At 42.3% G+C, this 23,018-nt stretch overlaps 5 protein-coding genes across 6 annotated transcripts; 2 read left to right on the forward strand and 3 right to left on the reverse strand.

Annotated features, from left to right (window-relative positions):
- The first annotated feature begins 129 nt into the window (after positions 1 to 129).
- Positions 130 to 2,434, forward strand: ficd (FIC domain protein adenylyltransferase). Of its 2 annotated transcripts, XM_028413784.1 has the most exons (3): positions 130 to 755; positions 949 to 1,726; positions 1,951 to 2,434. In XM_028413784.1, the coding sequence occupies exons 1-3, from the start codon at positions 485 to 487 to the stop codon at positions 1,997 to 1,999; spliced, it is 1,098 nt and encodes a 365-aa protein (XP_028269585.1). In that variant the 5' UTR covers positions 130 to 484; the 3' UTR covers positions 2,000 to 2,434. The 2 variants fall into 2 exon arrangements, with proteins under 2 accessions (XP_028269585.1, XP_028269584.1); XM_028413783.1 differs by having other exon boundaries at positions 949 to 2,434.
- Positions 2,435 to 2,521: 87 nt separating this feature from the next.
- On the reverse strand, positions 2,522 to 10,481 carry sart3 (spliceosome associated factor 3, U4/U6 recycling protein). The gene is made up of 19 exons (XM_028413782.1): positions 10,190 to 10,481; positions 9,410 to 9,536; positions 9,218 to 9,322; positions 8,949 to 9,133; positions 8,736 to 8,841; positions 7,940 to 8,064; positions 7,690 to 7,845; positions 7,254 to 7,392; positions 7,069 to 7,176; positions 6,912 to 6,989; positions 6,773 to 6,831; positions 6,268 to 6,377; positions 6,047 to 6,159; positions 5,877 to 5,953; positions 5,619 to 5,790; positions 5,074 to 5,507; positions 4,676 to 4,828; positions 4,344 to 4,531; positions 2,522 to 4,259 (listed from the first exon to the last, which is right to left on the reverse strand). The coding sequence occupies exons 1-19, from the start codon at positions 10,370 to 10,372 to the stop codon at positions 4,070 to 4,072; spliced, it is 2,808 nt and encodes a 935-aa protein (XP_028269583.1). The 5' UTR covers positions 10,373 to 10,481; the 3' UTR covers positions 2,522 to 4,069.
- Positions 10,482 to 11,002: 521 nt separating this feature from the next.
- On the forward strand, positions 11,003 to 13,590 carry iscua (iron-sulfur cluster assembly enzyme a). The gene is made up of 7 exons (XM_028413785.1): positions 11,003 to 11,150; positions 11,247 to 11,309; positions 11,664 to 11,857; positions 12,046 to 12,159; positions 12,785 to 12,895; positions 12,983 to 13,061; positions 13,405 to 13,590. Exons 3-7 carry the CDS (start codon positions 11,762 to 11,764, stop codon positions 13,470 to 13,472), a joined length of 468 nt encoding a protein of 155 aa, XP_028269586.1. The 5' UTR covers positions 11,003 to 11,150; positions 11,247 to 11,309; positions 11,664 to 11,761; the 3' UTR covers positions 13,473 to 13,590.
- A 1,303-nt stretch (positions 13,591 to 14,893) lies between these two features.
- On the reverse strand, positions 14,894 to 15,699 carry tmem119a (transmembrane protein 119a). The gene is made up of 3 exons (XM_028413953.1): positions 15,653 to 15,699; positions 15,016 to 15,582; positions 14,894 to 14,936 (listed from the first exon to the last, which is right to left on the reverse strand). The coding sequence occupies exons 1-3, from the start codon at positions 15,697 to 15,699 to the stop codon at positions 14,894 to 14,896; spliced, it is 657 nt and encodes a 218-aa protein (XP_028269754.1).
- A 2,988-nt stretch (positions 15,700 to 18,687) lies between these two features.
- Positions 18,688 to 22,041, reverse strand: LOC114441162 (transmembrane protein 119a). The gene is made up of 2 exons (XM_028413954.1): positions 21,983 to 22,041; positions 18,688 to 19,470 (listed from the first exon to the last, which is right to left on the reverse strand). The coding sequence occupies exon 2, from the start codon at positions 19,453 to 19,455 to the stop codon at positions 18,688 to 18,690; it is 768 nt and encodes a 255-aa protein (XP_028269755.1). The 5' UTR covers positions 19,456 to 19,470; positions 21,983 to 22,041.
- Positions 22,042 to 23,018: the final 977 nt, after the last annotated feature.

Below are 23,018 nucleotides of genomic sequence, written 5' to 3' on the forward strand. Positions count from 1 at the left end.
CCCGCAAGCGAGGCATGCCAAATGCCACTTAGGGATCTCGCGGCTACTGCTTTACTCTATTGCTCTGGTTGTTGCCACACTTTCAACCAATCAGCACCGTGCTTCAAAATACCGCTGACCAATGACATTCCAGGATGTTGACACGTTCAGCCCGAGGAAGTGGATGATGTGTATATTTTGTATACACAGAAGTACCGACGCCAAACTACGTGGATAATTCTGCCACCGTGTGCCGTTTTATTACGTTTGTGTTCAAACGCTTCTTTCTACAATCACGTAAATACGACATAAACATAGCTAGCTAACACTTGAGCGGTAAAAGTTAGCTAAGTGAGCGGAATTTCTACGTCCGTGTTGTTAACTCTCCCAGCTGTCATGCTGACCGTGTTTTCCCTCTTGCCTGCTGCCCTTCGACGAGGGTGGAAATAGATGGGTACCTGTTTCACGAGATGATGGAGGATGGAGGATCAAACTTGGGTTCATCATGGCTGCTGTGACGATCTGGCGTTACACCAGCGCCCGTGTCCTCGGAGGATGGGGCCCGCTGCTTTGCGTTATCCTCGGCTCCCTGGTGGCACTCCTGATGCCTCTAGTTGGGGTGGAGGACCGGTGCTGTGGCTCGCTGAAGAGCATTGCTCAGCTCCGCTGTCTGCTCTGGGGGAGCTCACAACACTCCTCAGCTGTACAGTCCACCAGCCTTACCGTCCCATTCACTGCCCTTGATGTGCTACCTCAGAAGTCAAAGCCAAGCAAAGGTACAGACATGCAGAAGTGTAATCCATTTCAATGCACATACTCAGAACTTAAAGAGAATAATGTCTACCATTCATTGTCTGTAGGTTCTTAATATGACTAATCATTATTTGACAACAGTCTTTTTTGAAATATTAAATATTGGTTTGTCAGACCTGTTGCATTATTACTTCTACCTCCTGTCCTAAAATGTAGAGATGGAGCTGGAGGCCAAAGCAGCGCTGCAGCAGGCTCTCGAGATGAAGAAACTTGGGAAGAGGGACAAGGCCCACAAGCTTCTGGTGCATGCGCTCAGCATGAACCCAGAATTTGTGGATGCCCTGACTGAGCTGGGGACCATTCTAGAGGAGGAGAAGGACGTCGTCCAAGCAGATCACCTGTACACCAAAGCTTTAGCCATCTCACCATGTAACAAGAGAGCTCTGATCAGCCGAGACCGAACTCTGCCCCTGGTGGAGGAGATTGACCAGCGTTACTTCAGCATCATTGACAGTAAAGTGCGTCGGCTTATGTCCATTCCTAAAGGCAATTCTGCACTCCGGCGAGTGATGGAGGAAACCTACTACCATCACATCTACCACACAGTGGCCATTGAAGGCAGTACGCTCACGTTGTCTGAGATTCGTCACATCATCGAGACGCGGTATGCTGTTCCTGGAAAGAGCCTTCAGGAGCAGAATGAGGCCATTGGTGTGGATGCAGCCATGAAGTACATCAACACCACACTGCTTTCCAGATCAGGAGACATGACTGTCAGTGACATCCTTGAGATTCACCGGCGGGTGCTTGGCTATGTGGATCCGGTGGAAGGAGGGAGACTGCGCACCAACCAAGTGTTTGTGGGCCATCACATCCCACCCCACCCTCAGGATCTGCAGAGACACATGCAGGAGCTGGTTCATTGGCTCAACTCTGAAGAGGCTCTGCAGTTGCACCCTGTGGAGTATGCAGCTCTTGCACACTACAAACTGGTGTATGTGCACCCATTTGTAGATGGTAACGGACGCACATCACGGCTACTCATGAATCTTGTGCTCATGCAAGCTCGATATCCACCGATTACTATTCGTAAAGAGCAAAGGGCTGAATATTATGCAGCTTTAGACACAGCCAATGAGGGTGATGTGCGGCCGTTCATCCGCTTTATTGCCAAATGTACAGAAATAACCTTGGATACATTGTTGATTTCTACAACAGAGCATGCTGTCGGGCTACCAGGAGCTGGCCAGGAGCAGGCCTGTCCTGACTGCAAACAGACCATCCCAGTCCACAACTGAGCTGATAAAGGGAGCATGATGTGCTGGCATGCAGGGATAATCTAAAAGTTTTTTTATTAACAATCCCATCATAACTGTGTCAGTTTGGTTTTTGCAGCTACTGAGTGACTAAAACTAATGCAGAAATCTGAGTTTTATTTCATGTCTTTACTACTTGTACTTTGTAGACATATTGCCAGAGTAGTGTTAGGTTCATCTGCATACAATGTGAAGTTTTACTACTGCTGACATGAAGACATGAAATTTTGTGTTGTTTAACTTGAGATACCTTTGATTTCCACTGCAGGTGCGCACAGTGCTTGAACATTTAACAAGTTAATGTCTCCTGACACTGTAATGCACTTTCATGTATCTAAATATTTATTATTTTAAAATACAAGCGTTCCATTGATGATTTTACATGACTTTATTAAAATAAGTTTAAGATCAGGAAACAAAGCATGACTTTTTTTTTCATAAGGACACAAAAACACAAGGGTAGAAAAGGGGGGATAATCATAAAAAGCAGGAAAATAAATAGTTTCAACAAAAAATAGCATTTTATTATTTACCTCTATTCCAACTATAGAAATTATACAAAACAACAGCATAGTGCACATTAATACAACTTTTAGTATTGGACAGAAAACAGAAGGCGACTTCTACAGACCAACATACTAAGATTTTTTTTTCAATTAGGCCACTGTGGTGAGAGCAGTACATACAGTTTGTATTCCATCTAAAAATTTAGATTTATATTTATTACAAACTATCACCTTTCTAAAATGAGTTAACTGAACATTATATACAGAATTGCCAGGGGGGTAACTAAAACGGAAAAACTGCATAGATTCTCTTCTCTGGTATTGAAGGAGCTGCAGATCAAAATATTGTGAGTGAAAACCAAGTGCAAATCACACTTAGGAAAAGTCCAAAGAATCACTTTTAAGAAGTAAATATGTTTTTCAGTGTTTCCATGAATCCAATGTATGGTGGCAGAGCTGCAGGGATGAAGTTTTTGTTTGTTTATTTGTTTAGCCAGGTGTAGTTAAACATTTTATCAATTGTCTAAAACCCAAATACATTCAACCATGTAAGAAAAGAAAAGCAATTTATTGTCATATTTGAGGACACTCCAATGTGTGGTTTAAGATTGAGACATAAACCAAACCAAACAACATTTAGACATTTCCTCACCATCACTCACATCCTGCTCTCGGGCACACTTCAGATTTCACACAGGATGAAGTGGAGTGTTTTCCTCAGCCCATATATGAGACTTATCAATGCTCTTCCCCTGAACAGACACAGGTCACAGTGACAGCTACAGTGGAGGCAGGAAAACTGATAAATCATGACATGCGTACAGAGACTGATACAGCTGTTACACAACATGAGAGCAACTTTTATACCCTAATAACAAATCTAGAAAAAGACACTTTGAAGGGAACTTTTAGGGGTTATTCACAGCATAACATTTATACATGGTTGCTCATATTGCAAAAATCATCAATTCTTACTAGTCAGAAAAGGAAAATGGGCTAGTGCCATTAGCTCAGAGGTCCAGATGAGTTGTACAATTCCTAAAACTATATGGAGAATGCCTTTTTCATCACGCGCACACAGACACACTGACTACATTATGCCAACTTTTGTATAAACCTCTTCAAAACACCTTTTCATACGTTTGGCTGAATATTTAAAAAAATACTCTCCCCTAATATGCTTCTGTTAAATCCCTTTAATGTGCCAACACAAGAAGAGACCTTTCAACATGAGACTTAAAATTTAGATACAGTATATTTACACACATATGATACACATTTTTTTATAAAACAGCCTGCAATCAATCTTCAAACAGTTCCAACACAACGATCTGTCACACTGGGGAGGAATCTTGGGTGAAAATGGGATGTGATGGCAATTAAGGCAACTTCACAGAACAGATGATGAAGAAAGCTTAACGGAACATCAGGTAACCAATTACAGAAACAAATCATCACACTAGTTTATAAGGACACAACATGGCTTTCAGTGTGACGGCGCTCATATTTCTCTTCTCACTTGTTCAGAAGCATCCTGGCAAAGTCTGAATTTGATAAAGTTTTCGGCTCTCCAGCTGCTGTCACTGCTGCGCTGTCTGTCACTGGTGTTCCAGCAGCTGTCGTCCCGTTCTCCACTTTGCTTACTGCGGCTTGTTTGTGAAGGGAGCGAGGGAGTAATGAGAGCTGGGTGCGTCCTCTTCCTCTCCTGGAAAAAGACAAACATTCTTTATTACCAGTTTCAGGTCTCTTAATGAAATATGTAATGAGAGAAATGTGTCGTCACACTTACGATCCATAGACCTGCCGATGCATCATTTCTGAACCAGGCCTGCTGGAACCAGGTTTATCCATTGCATTTCTGCGTGGAGGGTTACTGATAGCCACAGAGATGTTGTTGCCCTGTACATCGAGGCCATCCATTTTCAGCACAGCCTGAGAGGCCTCTGTTTCATCTGCAAATTCAACATATGCCAAACCCTGCAGACACACACAACAGAGGGTTAACTCAAGAACACTGAATCTGCTCCACTGTTGCAGTTTCAAAGGTGGTAATCATTAGCTCCATCAGTTTTGCTATTTTTAAGAATACATCTGGACACCGTCCCCCGCTTTAAACCTCACCTTGGGTTTTCCTGAGCGATACGTGACCAGACGTACATCTTTGATGGTGCCATAACCTTTGCAGATTTCTTCCAGTTGTTCCTTAGTGCAGGAGAAGGGCAGCCCCGAGATGAAGATTTTGTGTTTCTCCATTGAAGTGTTGTATTTAAACACCTGCAGAGACATTAATGTGAGAAATCAGCACATAGAAAAGAAAAGCAGTTTCGACACAGCACAAAAAAAGCTTATCTCTTGGTGCTGGTGATGCTGGTTACATTGTCATAATAATGTTGTCATAGAAACAAAACCCTCAGGCAGTTCTTTACTGATGAAGTGCTCCCTTGTGTCCTGCCAGCAAATATCTGTTTAAGCTGTTTTTTAAGGAAAATTAATTCAGTGATTCATCCCCTAAGGCTTACCTTAAAGTCAGGATTTTTGTTTTTGTCTACACAAGGCGACACAAACATGGGCCTGCCCTCTACCTCCCGTCTGTCCAGCTTCAGGGCTTCTTGGACTGACACTGGTGATTCAAACTGTACATAGCCATAACCTTTGAAGGTTCCTTTGTTGCTGGAGACAAGGCGAATCTGTTTGATTGGACCACAGGTCTCAAAGAGCAGCCTGAGCTTTGCCTCTGGCTCTTCCAGGGTGTACCCTAGGTTGCTGATGAACACACTGGAGTTGTCATTTCGAAGCTCTGGCTTGTCATCCTCCTGTCTCTGGAGAGCGGTTCTTTTTGAGACAGCTGGAGCAGCCTTATAGCCAGGGGGTGCGTTCTTCCCAAAAAGTCCGGTCTCTGTCTCCATGTACTCTTCGCTGATGTGGTCACCGTTTCCTCTCTGCCTTTTAGGAGCTTATGTCAGAGAAATAGAACACTTAGTTTTGCCAAAAAGGGTTAAGATAAGATAAGATAAGATAAGATAAAAACAAAGGATTTTTACTGAAGCTAAGAAGTCCATCTTACCCGAGTCCTCATTCCACTCATCCTGATAATCATCTTGTTCTGCTTTTCTCTTCTCCCCAGCTTGAGTTCCCTTCTGCACTTTCTTCTGAGCCTTCTTGTCAGCCTTGGTCTTTCGCCGCTGTTCAGCCCGCTCCTCCTCCTGTCGAGCCATGTTAGCCTCTTTTTCGGCCGCCTAGCAGATGGGTAGAACATGGTAACATTAGCAAAGAGTAGCCAAATGATACATCAGCTCTGTACACTGTCAACATGTGCCCTTGCCTTTGCTCGTTGCTCATTAAGTCTGTTCAGCCGCGTTTCAGTCTTTTGTACTGCAACGTCCCAGTCCTCCAAAGATCCTGTAAGCATGGAGAAAATACACAAAAACACACTGTGACTCTTTAAATCTTCTTTATTTTCTGGTTACCTCTCTTTTTAAAGTGATGACTCACCTTCCACCCGCTCAAAGGTGAGCAAGACTTCAGACACATGTTCTGGATAGTCTGAGGTGCACTGAACTGCTCTGTGCAGAGCTTTCCGACAGTGAATAGGGTCCCCATATGACCTGCAGGTTAAAAAAAACATACGTATATCAAGGATATGTCTCATTATCAACAAAGGCACCACTTCAATGAACACAGTTTCTCTCTTCACACTTGACACCCTGACAGACCTTTCAAGGTTACAGTACTCCAGCCACATGTTGGCGTACTTGGCATTCCCTTTTGTCATGATGTTATCCCACAGTTCTCTGGCTTTTTGCATGTTTTTACAGTGGAGAGCCTGGCAAGGAGAAGAAAAACATGAGATATTCGCACTCGCCAATGCAGATATATCCATATTCATTTTTTTTGTCCAAAATATATATATATAAAAATATATTAAATGACATCATTTCCCCAAGCATTTTTACACTCATTTTTAATCAATGTGGGATCATTTTTACTGTAACACAACATTCTACACCTCTATAGAAACAGCATATTTATGGCTAGAAGTCAGGGGATCCCAAAAACATATTTTATACAGTGTCTCAACAGTGTTAACATTATTGGAAAAATGCTTTACAAACCACCACTACTATATAAACTAATGACCATGGTCAGGCTTTGTTAAATCTTTACTGCAACTACACAATTCAAACTATTGAAAATGGTTGTCATAGTAACACTGCTTACCTCTATCCTTGCCCAGATCTGCATTATGGTACAAGAGGGATCTCCACTTTCACCAAACCCTACAATGACACAAGGCAGTGAATAAGGGGAAACACAAACCAAGACCACAAAAAGAAAAATCTGTGTGAAATCCACTCACGTTCTTCAACATCCTGTTTCATGTAGTCTAGAGATCGAGCGAAAGCCCCACGTAGTTCTTCTAACTCTTTACTAGACTCTGCAAAATGCTAACAGTGTTAGTAACAGAATGACCTCAAGTGTTTGCCTTTTCTAACACAGTGACAAACTGTTCTCACCTTTACTGAAATCCACACGTCTCCTCAGGTAATCCAGGTACGCCTGCCAAATTTCCACATAATCTGTTGCTTGAATGAAGCCTGCATTCAATGCCTTCTCAAAGACATCTATGATGAAAGAAACAAATGAAATGATAATCCAAACTGAAATCAGGAATGTCACTAGAAGAGCAACAGATGTTTACCCGACACAGTCTGATGATCAGCTCCATGCCTTTCCAGAGCAAGCAGGTAGCTCTTCCACAGACCCATGGTCCACGGGCAGTTCCTGACAGCACGTTCATGAGTGGAGAGAACCAAATCTTTTATCTTCAGCTGACGGTCCTGCAATGGCCAAAAAGAAAATGTTGAAATAATCTGGATATTTATTTTATAAGCAAGCATAAACACACCCAGCTCCTTTATTACTAAATTGGACAAAAATGTTCTGAGAAATGACCAATTCAGGAAGAGCAGTTGCAGGAACAGGTGGTAATTTATCAAGATAAGTTCATTACAACACTTTAATCACTTTAATACTGAGAGGGAACAGCATGTGAAACAAGTCCAATTTCTATGAACACCAAACATTACAGTCTGACTGAGAGCCTTTAAACAACAGCCCCACTGAGTTATACTCACAAGATACGTGGTGTATTTTGCCCACATGTCTGGCACCAAGCAGTTCTCTGCCAGGGTCCGCTCAAAGGTTATCTGGATGCGTGCTGGGTCGCCCTCCTTTACTTCAAAATCCAGGTAAGCCTGATATTCTGCCAACTTAGGAGGTTCTGCTACCATCTGCAACAAGCCGTTGTGTGGCACAGCAAAGGTGTTAAATTATTAAAAAGTTACAAAGGGGGATAACTACAAAAGATAGATCCAAGCCAGTTACCAGGGCCTCTTCAAAAGGTTTGCACTTCTCCATCTGCTGCACAGCCTTTTTGTACTGTTGTGTGACTGTGTCGGGCACCCCATGTTCAGACCACTCCTTGTATTCTGCATAGGTGGCTTCTATGTCTACAGAGCAGGAGAGCAACAGTAATGTATGTACAAATGTATTCAGTCCCCTGGGCATTTTAGGTGTGCTGATAAAATTTAAAATGTCGTTTGCAATAAACAAATCACAGAAGCACAGTTTAAAAAGTTAAATAAATAGTACTAGAATTATGTTTTTTCAAATTCAACACTAAATCCCACTTTTAGTACTACTACTCTACTCAAACTTATTCGACCCCATGAATAGAATTCTTCATAAGAGCACACAATTGCAAATCAGGTGTGGTCTCAAGCACAGGCAGGTGGGTAAACCCCCTTAGCTAGGGTTAGGACAATGAACCTAACTATACCTCAAAATCCACCAAGGCTTGGTTTTAATAGAAAACCAGGAAGTGGCCATCACAGTTGCCTGAATTGAACCCCATTGAAAAAGGTGGTTGCAGCACACAAACCCAGGAGTATTAGTAAAGTGGAGGCCTCTGCCAATGGGGAATGGGCTAAGATTCCCTAATAATGCTGCCAGAAGCTGGTGTATGTACTCTTTCTAAATTTGCATCCATTTCAACCAGCTTAACAGCTCTTTTTTAATGCAGTGATTCAGTCTCTCTGGATTGATCATGACATATGGGAACAACAGGGCACCGAATCCATTTTACAACAGACTATCTGGTCAGAAGAGACATCATGCTTACCCATTAGAGGAACCGCCAGCTGGCGGCGAAACAGTGTATGAATTCGCTCTAGCTGAGCTTTGAGCAGCTCCTGCTCCTCACGGCTGGGAATCCTGCCAGGAGGAGGCTGAGAGGAGAGACAGCAGAGAACATGGTGTTAAAATTGTGCTACACTAAATAAAATCATATCAATATAACATGCACTGTATCACTCTTAATAATGGAAACACAAACCTGCACCGTCGACAGAATCGCGTTCTCATACTCTCTGTACGCCTCCCACACGGTCTGTCCTTTGGTCATGTGAAGCCCCACAGCTGTCACGGCTCTCTCAAAGATGGACCTCACCTTGTCTATCCCACCTGGTGACCCCATGCCACCAATTGAGTACTGGGCGTACTCAAGCCAGATATCTGGACCTGTGTATGAACACTAGTGTTAAAATCATGTCGCTACTGAGCATCAGGGATTAAATGGTGGCAACACTGGTGGGCTTCACTCACAGATATAATCTTTTACAGCTCTCTCAAAGAGCTCATACACTTTCTCTCGATTTGACTCCTCATCAGTGACACGGATCTCATCCTTAAGCCAATCCAGCCAGATCTCTGCAGGATAACACAAAATGTGGGTTGAAAATAACATTATGAGGAGTTGACTCACACAACTGTAAATATATGCAGACATAGACCAACCTTCAGTGAGAGGAAAAAGCTCACTCATCTTCTGCCTTGCCTTTCGCAGACGAAAAAGTTCACCCTCCTGCTTAAGCAGTTTGATCAGATCCACATGGCAGTTGTAGTCGAAGGCATTGATCGACAGCTGGAAATTTAAAGAGATGTTGTTACCAGGGTGACAAGACATGTTACCAGGGTGACATATACCAGACATTTTTATCTCAACTAAAATAAACACCAAACTGATATTATAACCTAAGAACCGTCAACCGAGCTAACTTTTAATCCAAAACACATCTGTCACACAGTTTCACTCTTCTCAACAGAAACGGTTTTTTTTCTCGTTTACTGTAAAATCGCAACAACAAAAATGTATGACATTATTGTGAGACGAGATGAAGCACATTTATTATGTTACACACACACTGAAAGTTTGGACAGACTGTACTTTTTATGACCACATGCCCATTCTTCCTAATTACACTGAATTCTGTAATGCTAGCTGAAATAGCAAAAAGGCGCGTGTGATACGAGACAACCTATTAGCATCACAAATTAGCAGAACGGCTAATCACGTTAGCTATTTGAATGACGTCGTATCTTTTAACTTCTTTTTATAAACAGCAGCTAGAGTCTCTGTATTTGCACTTGCTGTTAAATTATGTCAGGGCAGAGCAGCGCTGAGTTTTAAATCTGCAGACTTGATATAGCGGACTATGTCTACCACCCATTCATTCCCATTAGCTCCTCGGCTAACGTTTAGTTAATCAAGCTTGGCTCATGTTGTTGCCTCATTACCTGCTCCTCCAGCCGCTGGATCTCGGCTTCATTTTCCTTCTCGTCTTCCGATGAATCGTCCTCATCATGGTCTGAATTTTCTACTCCCATGCCCTCTTCCTCGTCCGATTCCATTTCTCTTTCCTCCATCCCTGCATCTTCCTCCTCCATGTCTTGCAACTGCGTTTGCTCTGACGCTGCCATGTTGGAAAGGCTGTCTGCCTGGTAACAAGCTAACAAGCCAGCAGCAGTGTGATCAGAGGTGGAGCCCGTCACAGACCTCACCGTCCACCTCCGGCGTGTAACGGCCGCTTCTAGCCGCTAGTTGGAGCGCGTTCGTTCTGGAACTCTACGGTGGCCCTGAAGGTCAAAACACAACAGCATTTCAGAACACACGACATTTCTCCTTAATTTGGTTTATAAATTTGAACAAGTATATTTCCTAAGTTAGATGCAAATTGACATTATGTTAAAATACCAGTGGGCGGTCCTTGGGTGGAGCCGAATTTATTTAGGTAAAGCACATGGTGATGGATCTGGAAGGCTGTGTGGTCGTTATGCCAAAAAGTTTTTGACCGTGTGTTTATATGTATGTGTGTGTATATTTTTCGTTATTGAGACTTCTGAATCGGACTTGTAACAGATGAATGAAGCCGAGTCGCCCGTGGGATTCTTTCAAACAGCAATAACTGTGGACACGCGTCAGACAAAGCCTGTCACAGGCTTTTATTTCTTTTTGGAACATTGCCGCTACAGAAAGGGTAGAGACAACACTTCTTGTTTTTGATTGGACAGAACCCGCGCTAAAAATGACCTGATGTATTTGGTTGTTTCGCTGCCAGTCAAGACCATTCACGCTGTGATGCGCTTTGACATGAAACAAAAGAGAGAGCAGAAAACATGTACTGCCCACATTGCGGAAAAGGGCACACAAAAACTGTGGCTACCCAGCTTCCTTCTCTCCGAACACCCGTGCCAGTGAGTAAGTGCCCGTTTTTATAGACACCTACACCCACGTGACGCAAATATTCCCCATCACCATGACAACCTGACTAACACAACGACGTTTCTTTCACAGAATGAACAAAGATTCTCTTCAGTGTGTACGCCAAGTAAAACCAGCGGTAGATAAGGTTTTTTGGTGAGCATAAAGTCCTCCGTCTCTGCTCTTCTCTTCTGTAATATCACGTAACGTAACCTCTCATTATTGATTTACAAAATAATTTTTACAAACTATTATATATTTAATATATAACTATAAATATGACAAAAAAACAACAATTTATGCCAACGTGTGACGTTGGTCACGCTAGTCAAACCGCTTGGCTGACCATTCACAAAGCGTCAGTTCTTGACTGGCAGCGAAACAAGCAAACACATCAGGTAATTTTTAACGTTAGGTTCTGTCCAACCAGAAACAAGAAGTGTTGTCCCTACGCTTTCCGTTTTGTGAAATGTTGTTGTGTTTTCTGAAATGCTGTGTTTTGACCTTCAGGGCCACCGTAGGGAACCTCCTTTCTGGCTTGTCAACAAAAAGCGGCCGTCATCCCTCGTGTTCACTCGTCAATTTCCGACTCTAGTCGGAATTGAAACATGGCGATTGTACGAAACTCTACGTCCTTGCTGTTGTTATTTAGCAAAAGGTTACTCAGACCGGAGCTGAATGCTGTCTGTTCGTATCACAAAAAGGTAACAGACAACAAACGTGTTATTTAAAGACTGTACTTGTAACCAAACTCACTGTCTCATTAGCTGTTAATAATTAGCTTGCGCTGTGTCTGTCAGTGGTAGCTGTTGCTAACTTCGCCTTCTTTAAGTCCGTACTTGACAAACACAGCGACAATACAATGTTTTAACTATTTGTGTCTTCCCTAAAGGTCCTGGAACACTATGAAAACCCGAGAAACGTGGGCTCTTTAGACAAAGAATCCAAGAATGTGGGGACTGGATTGGTGGGTGCACCAGCTTGTGGGGATGTTATGAAACTTCAGGTAGGAGGTCAAGAGCTCAGACCACAGTACCGCTGCCATGACCACATTTGCACATCTACTGTGTTCCAATGTGCCTGCGATACTTCAAACTGTCCGGTGATGAGCTGTGAAGATGCGACATTAAAAGTAACAATAGCAAAGATATACAGACATTGTTAACGAGCCTGTTGTGCCCGGGTATGTAGGAGTATATAGAATGGTAATAACAGTCACCATCTGGTATGTGTGAATGGCTGTCTGGAGTTATGGGTGACAAATCACCCTGACTTGCCTTTCTTTCTTTCTTTTATTGCTCATCATGCAAAACCGGTATGGTCTTATCTAAATCTGTTGAATCAGCGCTGTTTATACACCTACCTATATACCTGGAGAGGCTCTTGCGCTTCTCCACTTTCATCACGCCCACAATAAATTCCGACCAATCACAGCATGGTTGCCGCACAGCCTTGAAAGACAAAGTTCGGCCCGGACCCTGTGCACAAAAGTGCGGATCAGCGGGCGGTCAGAGACAAAAAATGACGTCATTTCGTGGGCGTAACGTCTGCAGGGGGGAAAAATGTCTTTGTCTCGCGGAGTATGGATCCAGCTTAAGACTCATTTTTGTTTGACTCTTTGTTGTTTGCAGATTCAGGTGGATGAAAATGGTAAGATCGTGGATGCAAAATTCAAAACATTCGGATGCGGATCAGCTATTGCCTCAAGTTCTCTAGCAACAGAGTGGGTGAAGGGGAAGTCTGTAAGTGCAACACGGCCAACAACTGTGGACTTAACACTGGGTATTATTGTTTCTGGATAATGTAAATAATGTTATTGCATTCTGCAGGTTGATGATGCTCTGAAGATCAAAAACACAGATATAGCCAAAGAACTTCGCCTTCCTCCAGTCAAACTTCATTGCTCCAGTAAGTTTACAAATAAAGCATAGAATAAGCATTTTAGGTGACATCTTCCAAAAGGGATTCTATCATTTCTGCCCCTTTCTACATCCTCCCACCTGACATATGGAGCTCGGAATATATATTCTGAGCTCCATATGTCTGATAGAATCCCTTTTGGAAGATGTCACCTAAAATGCTTATATATTCTGAGCTCCTCCTCCTCCTATAGCTAGCTCCTCCCACCAGTTTGTAACCAGCTTACATTTTTATAAGTTGGGAAATTAATTATCATAATAGTCAAGTATTTTCATATATTTTGTTAACTGAAAGACTTACCTGAACTCTTTCACTCCTCCCTTTCTTTCAGTGCTTGCAGAAGATGCCATCAAAGCAGCACTGTCAGACTACATACTGAAACAACAGAACGAAAAATAGGAACATGCCAAGGCTAGCACAGGGTGTCCGCGGGATCTTAAAACGTGTTACAGACTGGATTTTCTGTAGAGTTGGGTTCCTGAAATAAAGTAAAACACGCCAGTGCCTACTTAATTCACTATGTTTTTAGCGTTATGTTGCCTCTTGAATTTCTCTTCACGGCTCACGCATTGAGAGTGAGACCCACACAATTCAACAGGCTCACACGCCACACATGGCTTCACCGCACATAAATTCCTATAAACGAGTCAAAGGCAGACTCCTGTGCGCTTCCAATAGCTCTCTGGATTTAGTGTACTGTTAACTTGCAAACTACAAGTGTTAAAGATGTGTTCCTAACAACAGCTTAAAGGGGGCAATGGGGTCTTAAAATATTTTTGAAAGGTTTTCAAAAAGGTATTAAAATTAACCTCAGGATTCCTGCATATACGCTGTAGCAGTTAATATGTTGTAATTCCCTGTCCATTGAGGGGTATTTCAGTGATATCCAGCAGTGGCAGCAGCACAGCGCTGTGTGGAAGAAGGATGATAAAACATTAGGTCTTGCTGCCTTTGGGGGTGATACCCTTTACAAATCTCCACAGCTGTGAGGTCAGTCTTCAATTAAAGCCCATACTCCTATATTGAAGTGCTACACACTGATGTTTTTATCAGAGAAATGTTTAATTTACGCTGATCCTTCATTTTAAGCAAGGGAGTTAACACTTGCCTTACTCTGCAGTCGTTTTTCACATGGAACGTAGAGCTCTTTATAAAAGCAGGAATAAAGGCATTGAGGTGTGTTTGTTTTTGGCTTTATTTGGCTTCAATGTATAAAAATCACTGGTCTATCATGATTGATTCAGTATAAAGAGGTCAACAGTTAAGGTTCACATACAAAAATATTACTGCCAATTGTATCAGATGATGTGCTTATTTTAAAATAATAAATAGTTTAAAACCTTTTCAGCGTGTGTCTTGCTGTCATCCACCAGATCCTACATCAGCTGGAGCTACCCTCTGCTGCCGCACAAGTACCTTTTTCAGTACGAGTAGCACAGCCAGCATTAGCAGAAATACAAGTATGCACAGCACTGCGAGCAGACCAACGATCACTGCAGAGTCCTGCTGAGTGAATGGCTCAGGCTTGAGAGTAGGAAGAAGTGCATCTCTGTTTGTGGAGAGCAAAGACTGAGTCCCTTCAGCAGTGGTGGTGTTGCTCTGAGAGTACTGTGGTGCTGTATTGTTTTCTCTGCACTTCTGTTCCTCCTCAGGGGGAGAAGTAGTTTTTAAATGCAGTGGGCTGATTGTTTGAGTTTTATTTAAGGATAAACACTCCTCATAAGTCAGAGTCTCTAAAGAGTACTGTAAGACACGAGTCTTTGGAAAATCTTGATGAATGTGTTCATATGGACTCTGTGGCGTCGGCTCCAGCTCTTCCTCTAGAGTAGAGGACAGGTCATGTTGATGTGTCCTGTCATTTGGCTTAAGGACATGAGGACAGATAGTCATGACAGAGAGGTTGAGAAGCAGACGGTGAGCAAGATGAACAGGCTCCATGCACATAAGGTCAGTGGCCATCTTCAGCCTGGCACTCAGCAGCCAGCGGTACAGGTACAAAATGTCACACTCACACACCCACAGGTTGTTGGTGAGGTCCACAGATCTGAGACGTGGCAGGCTGTCGAAGGCGTTCTCTGGGACGGAGCGCAGGCAGTTGCTGTTGATCTTCAGGACCTGCAGGTTGACCAAGGCAGACAGCGAGGGCAGGTCCAGGACAGAGATGCAGTTTGCTGAAAGGTCTAAATGTGTCAGTGAAGGAGGAAGATTCAAAGGGAGGCTTGTAAGCCTATTGCCCTTCAGTGTTAGGACCTGCAGCTTGTTAAGACCCTGGAGAGCTCCAGGCTGGATGGCACGGATGCGGTTGTCCTCTAAATCAAGGCGAGTCAGATTTCCCAGCTGCCTCAGGACGCCTGAGGTGATGTAAGTGATTCGGTTCTCTTGCAACAACAGGGACTCCAGGCTGGGAGGCAGCCCACGAGGGAAGCGGGCCAGCAGGTTATGGCTCAGACTGAGCTCCTGCAGACCAGAGAAGGGCCAGAGCAGGTGGTCCACGTTACATAGCTGGTTTCTGGCCACAGACAAGACAGAGGTGCTGAGAGGGACAGAGCGAGGGAGCGATTGCAGACCCAGTGACTCACACAGGACCAAGAATCCCGGGTGGGGGCAGCAGCAGCCAGGAGGACATGGAGACATCACAAGGCAGGCCAGCGGGCAGATGCAGAGAACCAGAAGGACACCACATCTGCACCAAAGCATGACTCACTAGGAAGAATGATGGAGGACGGACCAGCGCATTAGACACATCCAAAAGAAACAGTGCCAGCAACACCAGACTACATTTTACATGTATTACATCAAGCCTAAACTGGCTAAACTGGCCTATGTGGTCCAGACCTGTTTCCTTTAGAAAACAGTTGGTGTGGGAAAAATATTACTCTTATCCATTTTTTCATATTGAAATCACCATTAAAAAACAGATTCAAGTAAAAACTTAGAAGTAAAGATTTTTTCACACCCCGACCACAGAAACACTGACTGTTAAACCATTTTTGAAACCAGTATGAGCGATAATTTATTAGAAGGAATTGTATCACTTACCATTCTCCTGTTCCTGTTCTATCTGCTCCTTGCAGGAGATGGGCATAAGTGCTTCCCTGTGGTCCTTACATGATCCACTGTGCCTCTAAAGATAACCACTGCTGCTGAGAATTCCAGGCAGATGCTCATCAAAGTTTAATGACAGCCTTAAGGTGCTGTATTACCTATTCTGGATCCTCTTTACCATCCAAATTGATTGAGAGGTCTCATTGTTTGTCGGGGGTGATAGGGAAGAAGCTTAAAATAGAAACGCACTTAGAAAGTAAAACAAAACTGTGCAAAACCAAACAGACAAAAGAAACAGGTGTCAAGCATTCACCTGTGAAAGGTCACCAAAGGTCAAAGTTTCTGAAACTCAATGAAACAGTGGATGCATTGAGAAGGCTGGTGAGGGTGTGCTGCAGGGGGGTCCTGCTTGAGGCCGAGTGTCTCCCTGTCACCTGTTGGGAAGAGTGAAAGTGAAAGGGTAGCATTTTCTCGAATTATTTAGCACCTCATTGACAAAAGAGCAGGGAATCTGACCCCAGTGCAAGGCTCTGTCTGGGCTCACATTTCAGCCACCACAGGGTTACACTGGCTTCTGAGCTGCTGGGCTGTCATGTCGTGTTTGATCTTTTGACTCACATTTGATTTAGGTTCTTTTAATCAAAAATCATGTTCTTATGCATATATGATTTTTTTAAACTGTCAGGCATATTGTTCAGGATGGAAGTGGTTGTTAAATGTATTAATATACATAAACTAATAAATCAGTACTTGTAGTATGTCGTCACTTGTTCAAAATGTCTTTTTCATTTTAGCCCACATTGACAGATTGATGTGAACACATGAGACTTTGTGACAAAGGCCTTTTCTCTGCATCTGATTTACTGCTGTTGAAATATTTAAACAATCTTGTACAATTGCCAGAGAGGGACACAAGGGCCTCTCACCATCTCCAGGCTCTGATACCTCCTCCTTTAGTGTTGTGTTGGAGGGTGACGGTGCCAGCGGCCTCAGAGGAGCCAGTCTGTGGAGGAGTAACTGTGTCATGTTTGGCCTCGAAATGTTCAGTTAGAAAATATCTCAAATCTGACATCTGGTAACTATCATAAAATATGATTCCTTCACTTTCACTAGCTTGCTGATTCATTTAGCAATGACAAAATTTGTATCAATAGTTTTATTAAATGTAGGCAAAACAAAACTTCAATTTTGTAAACAATACCACTGTCACACAACTGTGTGGAAACATCTGAGGGCGACAATGTGAGGTTCAACAGATAAAAACTGGCCCAAAAAGATCACAACATGCAGTTCATATGTGTACTTAGATACACAGAAACAATAAAATCACATAAATATGACACCCATACATATGGCACCATTTCATTTATTTCCTTTTGGATCCTACCACACAAACCAAATATATATTTTTAGACCGAATTTTTACATTAAAAAAAGCCTGTTTATTTGACGTATTTATCAGGTGAAGGAGGGTCTACATTTTCAAACAAATAAATATGTAAACACGAACTAAATATTCTATTAAATCAAATGTCAAAAAATTCTGCAAAAACTGCAAATTCTCCTTTTGTGTTTTGTTGCTAATTAAATCCTTTAAAAAAAGAAAGAAAAAGATTATATAAAATAACATAATGCAACAAGAAGTAAATATGAATGTAAATATAAAGAGAAGGTTTTGCTACTCATCACGTTTACTGGCATTTCACTTGCATTATATACAGCACCAAGGATTCTGCTCTAAAATGACTGTGGGCTCCTAAAGCTGCTAAAAGTGTACAGCAGGACACACTGAGGGCAGGAATACATGTGTAATGAACACATACAGTACGTTTGTTTTTAGAATTACACACAGCAGATTATTTTTAATTTATTAAAATATCATGTTTTCTTGCTTTTCTGTCATCATGTTATTTCAATAAGCCTCAGTAGCAGAGTGGTATAATGTCAAAAACCGATGATTCTGTATCCACTGGTAAAAAGTTAGTGACTGCCCACTTCCAGGTATTGTTATAAAAAATGGTCACTGAGCCCCTTCAAAATAAAAGGCTCCCAGCATTCAGAGAAATCAGCCAGATTGTATGTGCTCGTAGCAATATTTGGCCTTTTAGATGGCTATAAAAAATGTAATTAGAATTTGTTTTTGTTTTTTGGTCACATATCATCTGTTCTGTTTACTTTTTATACTACTTTTACATCAATGTTCTGATTTTAGTGTTTTAAAGATGGTCTGTTTTTATGACATGACTTTACTTAAACACAGTATACAAAGGGAGATTGATAAGGTTGTGACCTAAAGTGGAGTTACTCTGGTAGAGTTATATAAATCTCTGCCCTTATCTCTATGTAAGAAGGAGCCCTCCCCCCGGGATTTCCTACATGACCTTATGGACCTCCTGGGGAACTAAGACCTTAATCAGCATGGAGGGTCTCCACCTTTTCATCTCTCTCTACCTGAGGACAAAAACTTATCGATCACCCCTCTGTATGAAGGTCATTCTAATATTCATTTATATCTGATCTTATTTTAGGCCATGTACCTCCGACTCCACCAAACACCTTGATTTGGGTCTTAGTGATGGCCTTTTTTCAGATGGCAGGTGCAGACTGGCTGACTGGAGCTGGTGCTGCTGCTGGAACTCTGCTGCACCTCCTCCCTGTGCTTCACCTGCTCTTTGTGTTTGGGTTCATCTCTTCGCTTCTCCACCTCCTGTACGTCTCTGACCTTCCTGACCTCCTGTCGAGGTGAGGACCTGACATCTCTTCCTCTCTCTCCCACCAGAGCCTTGGAGGGTGTGCGCAGGTTCTTGGGGGAGGACATGACCATGCCCTGATTGTGGACCCTCTTGACGTGGTCAACGGCATACGGCCTATCCTGGAGCTCACTTGAATTCTTATGTCCTCCAGTTTTCTCAGCCATGTACTTCCTGGTTGGTTGAGCTGGAGGCTTGTAGGCCTCCAGCTTGCGTTTGTGACTCATCGCTGAGGCACAACAGATGATGAAGACCATGACGATGAGAAGAGAGGTGACAACGATGATGATGAGCAGATTCTCCTGCAGGAAGTCCACTACTCGGCTGAGGACAAAGTCCTTCAGGCGTATCATGGTGGTGGTGATGGTGTTGGTGATAGTGTTGGTGAGGCTGGGAGCTCCGGTAGCGGTGGTGATCTGCACAGGCGCTCGGGTGGAGAAAGACGTTGGGAAGAGGAGTTCCAGCTCAGCTTCATCACCACTACCATCCATGGTTATGTTGTAGAACAGAGGGCTGGAGTGACACAAACTGCAGCACAGTGAGAGCAGGGTCACACAGGTGACCTGAAAAACCAGGCGAGACTTCATGTTCTCCGCTGAGTCCTGCAACAACGAAAAAACACTCAGATTCTGTGCAATAAAGCCTGGAGCTTAGCTTTGCATTAAGATTACAAACAAGTAGAATCAGCTAGCATATACTCAACTGGTGCTCTAAAAGTCAAAAAATGAGCATGAGTCCTGATCAGTGGTGGAGGAAGTACTGAAGCTTTGTACTTAAGTAAAAGTACAAATAACCAGCAAAATATATACTCAAGTAAAAGTAGTGCTACATCAACAATCCTACTTAAGTAAACTTAAGTACTTTTAAATGTACTTAAAATATTAAAAGTAAAAGTACTCACACACTGAATATATATTATTGATTTCCATTGCAAAGGATCTGAACAGGTTAAAATAATCAAAGAAATCATCTTAAAATTAAAATGGACAATGTGTAGTTAATTTACATTTTCAGTACAGAAGCAGCTATGGACAGGTCTGTGTGTCATGAGGCAGGCTGTGGGCATCAAGTGAACAGAGAGGCTGGTGATAAAAAAACAGGCATTCACCATTTTTACTGTGTAAGTATTCCTGCTTCAGATATATGTTATGATTCATGTTAATCAGACATTAATGGATGGACCTGTGTTAGCAGACATGAGCTAACTAGTTAGCTAACTGAGCCAGAGCACCAGCATCACGATTGAGGCTCATTATAAAAACACAGCTCACAGCGTGACACCACCTCCATGCAGAGTCTGACCTCACATCAGTCCAGCACTGTGTTCATGTAACAATGTAACAAGTAACTACAAACACTGTAGAAATGTAGTGGAGTAGAAAGTACAGATAATAGCAGCAAAATGTAATGGAGTAAAAGTATAAAGTATGCACTATTATTTTATTAAGTATAAATACATAAAATGTACTTAAGTACAGTAATGAAGTACAAATACTTAGTTACTTTCCACCACTGGTCCTGATTGTTTAACCCACACACTGAAACAAAAGGTTATGGTGCCTTACATACGTCCTGGTGCAGAGGTGAAGTCTAGTGCCACACTTTCTGATAACCTACTGGCTTTCTAACTAAACCTTTACCTCTAACATGTAACTCCTCAATCTGTCTTGACTCAGGGTTTTCCAGGTTTTCTGCCTCTTCCCATGTTACACCAGTTCTATTTTAGCAGGCAGCAAAGTAGCCAATACTTATTTGGGGTGGAGACAGCAAGTTTGGTGCTGAAGGCCTTATAATTTGTAAAGTAGAGGGAGGCCACCCATCCACCACACCAAAGCCAGGAGGAAGCTATATTCCGAAGGCAGCACAGAGGCGTGGGAGATCTGTGGCTGTGGCCTCTATATTTACACTGGGCAGCAGCAGCAGCTGCTGCGCACCAGCCCACAGCAGCAGCAGCAGCAGCAGCACAGGCCTGATGAGGATATTTCTGCTTCCAGGAAAACCTGCATTTACTCAAAGTGCAACTGGCTGAATAAACCTCCCAACCCAGTTTAACTTTTCTTCTCTGTTTCCATTATTTATCCTTCTTCTCAAAGTCAAACTCTAACAAAGAGAACTGTGAGTCTAAACATTTAAAACCTGTTTAACTCTGAACACAGAGTAATTACACAGCACTGAGCTGTAAAAACGAACTTCTAATCAGCATCATGCTGCATCATATGTGAAGCTGCTGCAGTGTGAAAGCCCCCCTCCCTCCCCCTTCCTGTGTGGTCGAACATACAGTAAGTATGTATGTATGCACTCTGCTGGACCACATGGTGGGCTGGGTCTCCATCCTTGGGTGTACAGATATAGGATAGCACTGCCCTTTGAATCCCCATAATTACAGCTAAAATTACATTTCCTGTGTTTCATCAGCATCACCTTCATCTGAAGGTGCACATTCAGACAGCTCCTAAAATTACAAGATTTCAGCACACTTAGACATGCAGCTATAATTAAAAATACTAAGACATCGAATACACGTTTTTTACTAGATGCGTTTGCATCTTTTTTTCCACACAGTTCACTGATACACAGATTTGGAAATATCTTTAAGAATATTTTTCATAATCATTTCTTACACTGTGTGATCTACAAACTCGGGCAATTAAAGAGTTAAAATGTGTTAAAATGAGTTGTTTGCAGGATTAAAATAAATAATATTTCATGTAGACAAATAAACAATATACTGTAAAAATACTATTACAAGTATAAAACAACTTGAATTGAGTAAACATGCAGACAGTCAATGACAAAGTACAGAAATAAGGTGCAGGCTACCGGTATATGTCATATTAGTGTGTGTTACAATTACTGTGGTAAAGTAATACACAGTTGTTCTGTTTACTTTGTAATAGTACAATAGTGTAAACTATAGATGTCCATGTAATTATATCAACACAAGTTCAACAAAAATGTTCCACACATAAGATGAGTAAAAGTAAACTTTGCACCACTCTTTGTAAAATCAAATGAGATTACTTCCCAATTAGTTTACACTAATCATATAATATATTTTCCTTTTCTTCTTGATTACAGTCACTTTAAATTAACAGTCAAGTTAAAAATACTCACAGACTGTGTGATCCCTGTCTATCTTCTGGGCAGCACAGTGCAGAGCAGCAGACTGCACGGAGAGGAAAAAAGGGGGAAGACGCAGTAACGTGAGGAAAGTAAGAGTGAAGGAGGGTTTCCGAGCACTCGCCCTCCCTGCTGAGTTATACCCACTGTTTTTTTAGCCGAGCTCTAAAAAGTCACATCGATGTCCAGCCCTCCGTCTCCATCTTCTCCTCCCTCTTTCTCATCTTCTCATCCTCACAATTCACACATATGCGACTACACGTCATTAATCTTTTTTTAAATAAAACATTTGACAGTTTGATGCCATATTCAGATGGAATGATGATAAATTAAGGATTTGTAATTAGTGTTTCATTCAGTGTTAGACAAAACCTGCAAGGCTGCAAACATGCAGAAGTTGGAGCATCAGTCCAATGTTTTAGGGAAATGTGTATTTCTGTACTTGGTGGGGCGAGTCCCAAGACTTCTCTGCCTCCCACTGAGTCCTCTCTAATTAGGCCCTCGTTGATTACAGCCTGTCTCTGCAGGGCATACAAGACCAGTGCAGGGAGAAAGCACCCCTTTCATCCCAGAACACATGTACAGAGTGAACATATAAACTTCATGGAGCAGTTATCTCTGGGTACGTCTCTAAATATGCAGAGTATTTATTTAAGGCTACTCATGCCTCTAGACAGATGATATTATAGAAGGTCAGACTGAGAGTTTGAGCATGAACAAGGTGGTAATTTTTCCAGATTAGGGATGCAATGAAGAAAACTATATATTATATGAACATTGTACCACTATGTCTATGTGGAACTATCATTACAGCCCATCCACAAGCTTTGTGATTATAAATAAACAATGATGTGTCATCAGGTGCTACAACAGGACTGTGAGAGTGTGCGGTTATTTGCCTAAAACTCAACAAATGCAAAACTGATTTATTCTACAGGTTCAGGGTTTTTCTTAACTGCACCTTTGAGTGAACATGATCAATCCACAAACAATCCTGTCAGTTGTAGACCCCGCCTCATGCTACCTCTAG

The sequence above is a fragment of the Parambassis ranga genome, chromosome 9 (assembly GCF_900634625.1).
Source record: "Parambassis ranga chromosome 9, fParRan2.1, whole genome shotgun sequence".
Classification (NCBI taxonomy): domain Eukaryota; kingdom Metazoa; phylum Chordata; class Actinopteri; family Ambassidae; genus Parambassis; species Parambassis ranga.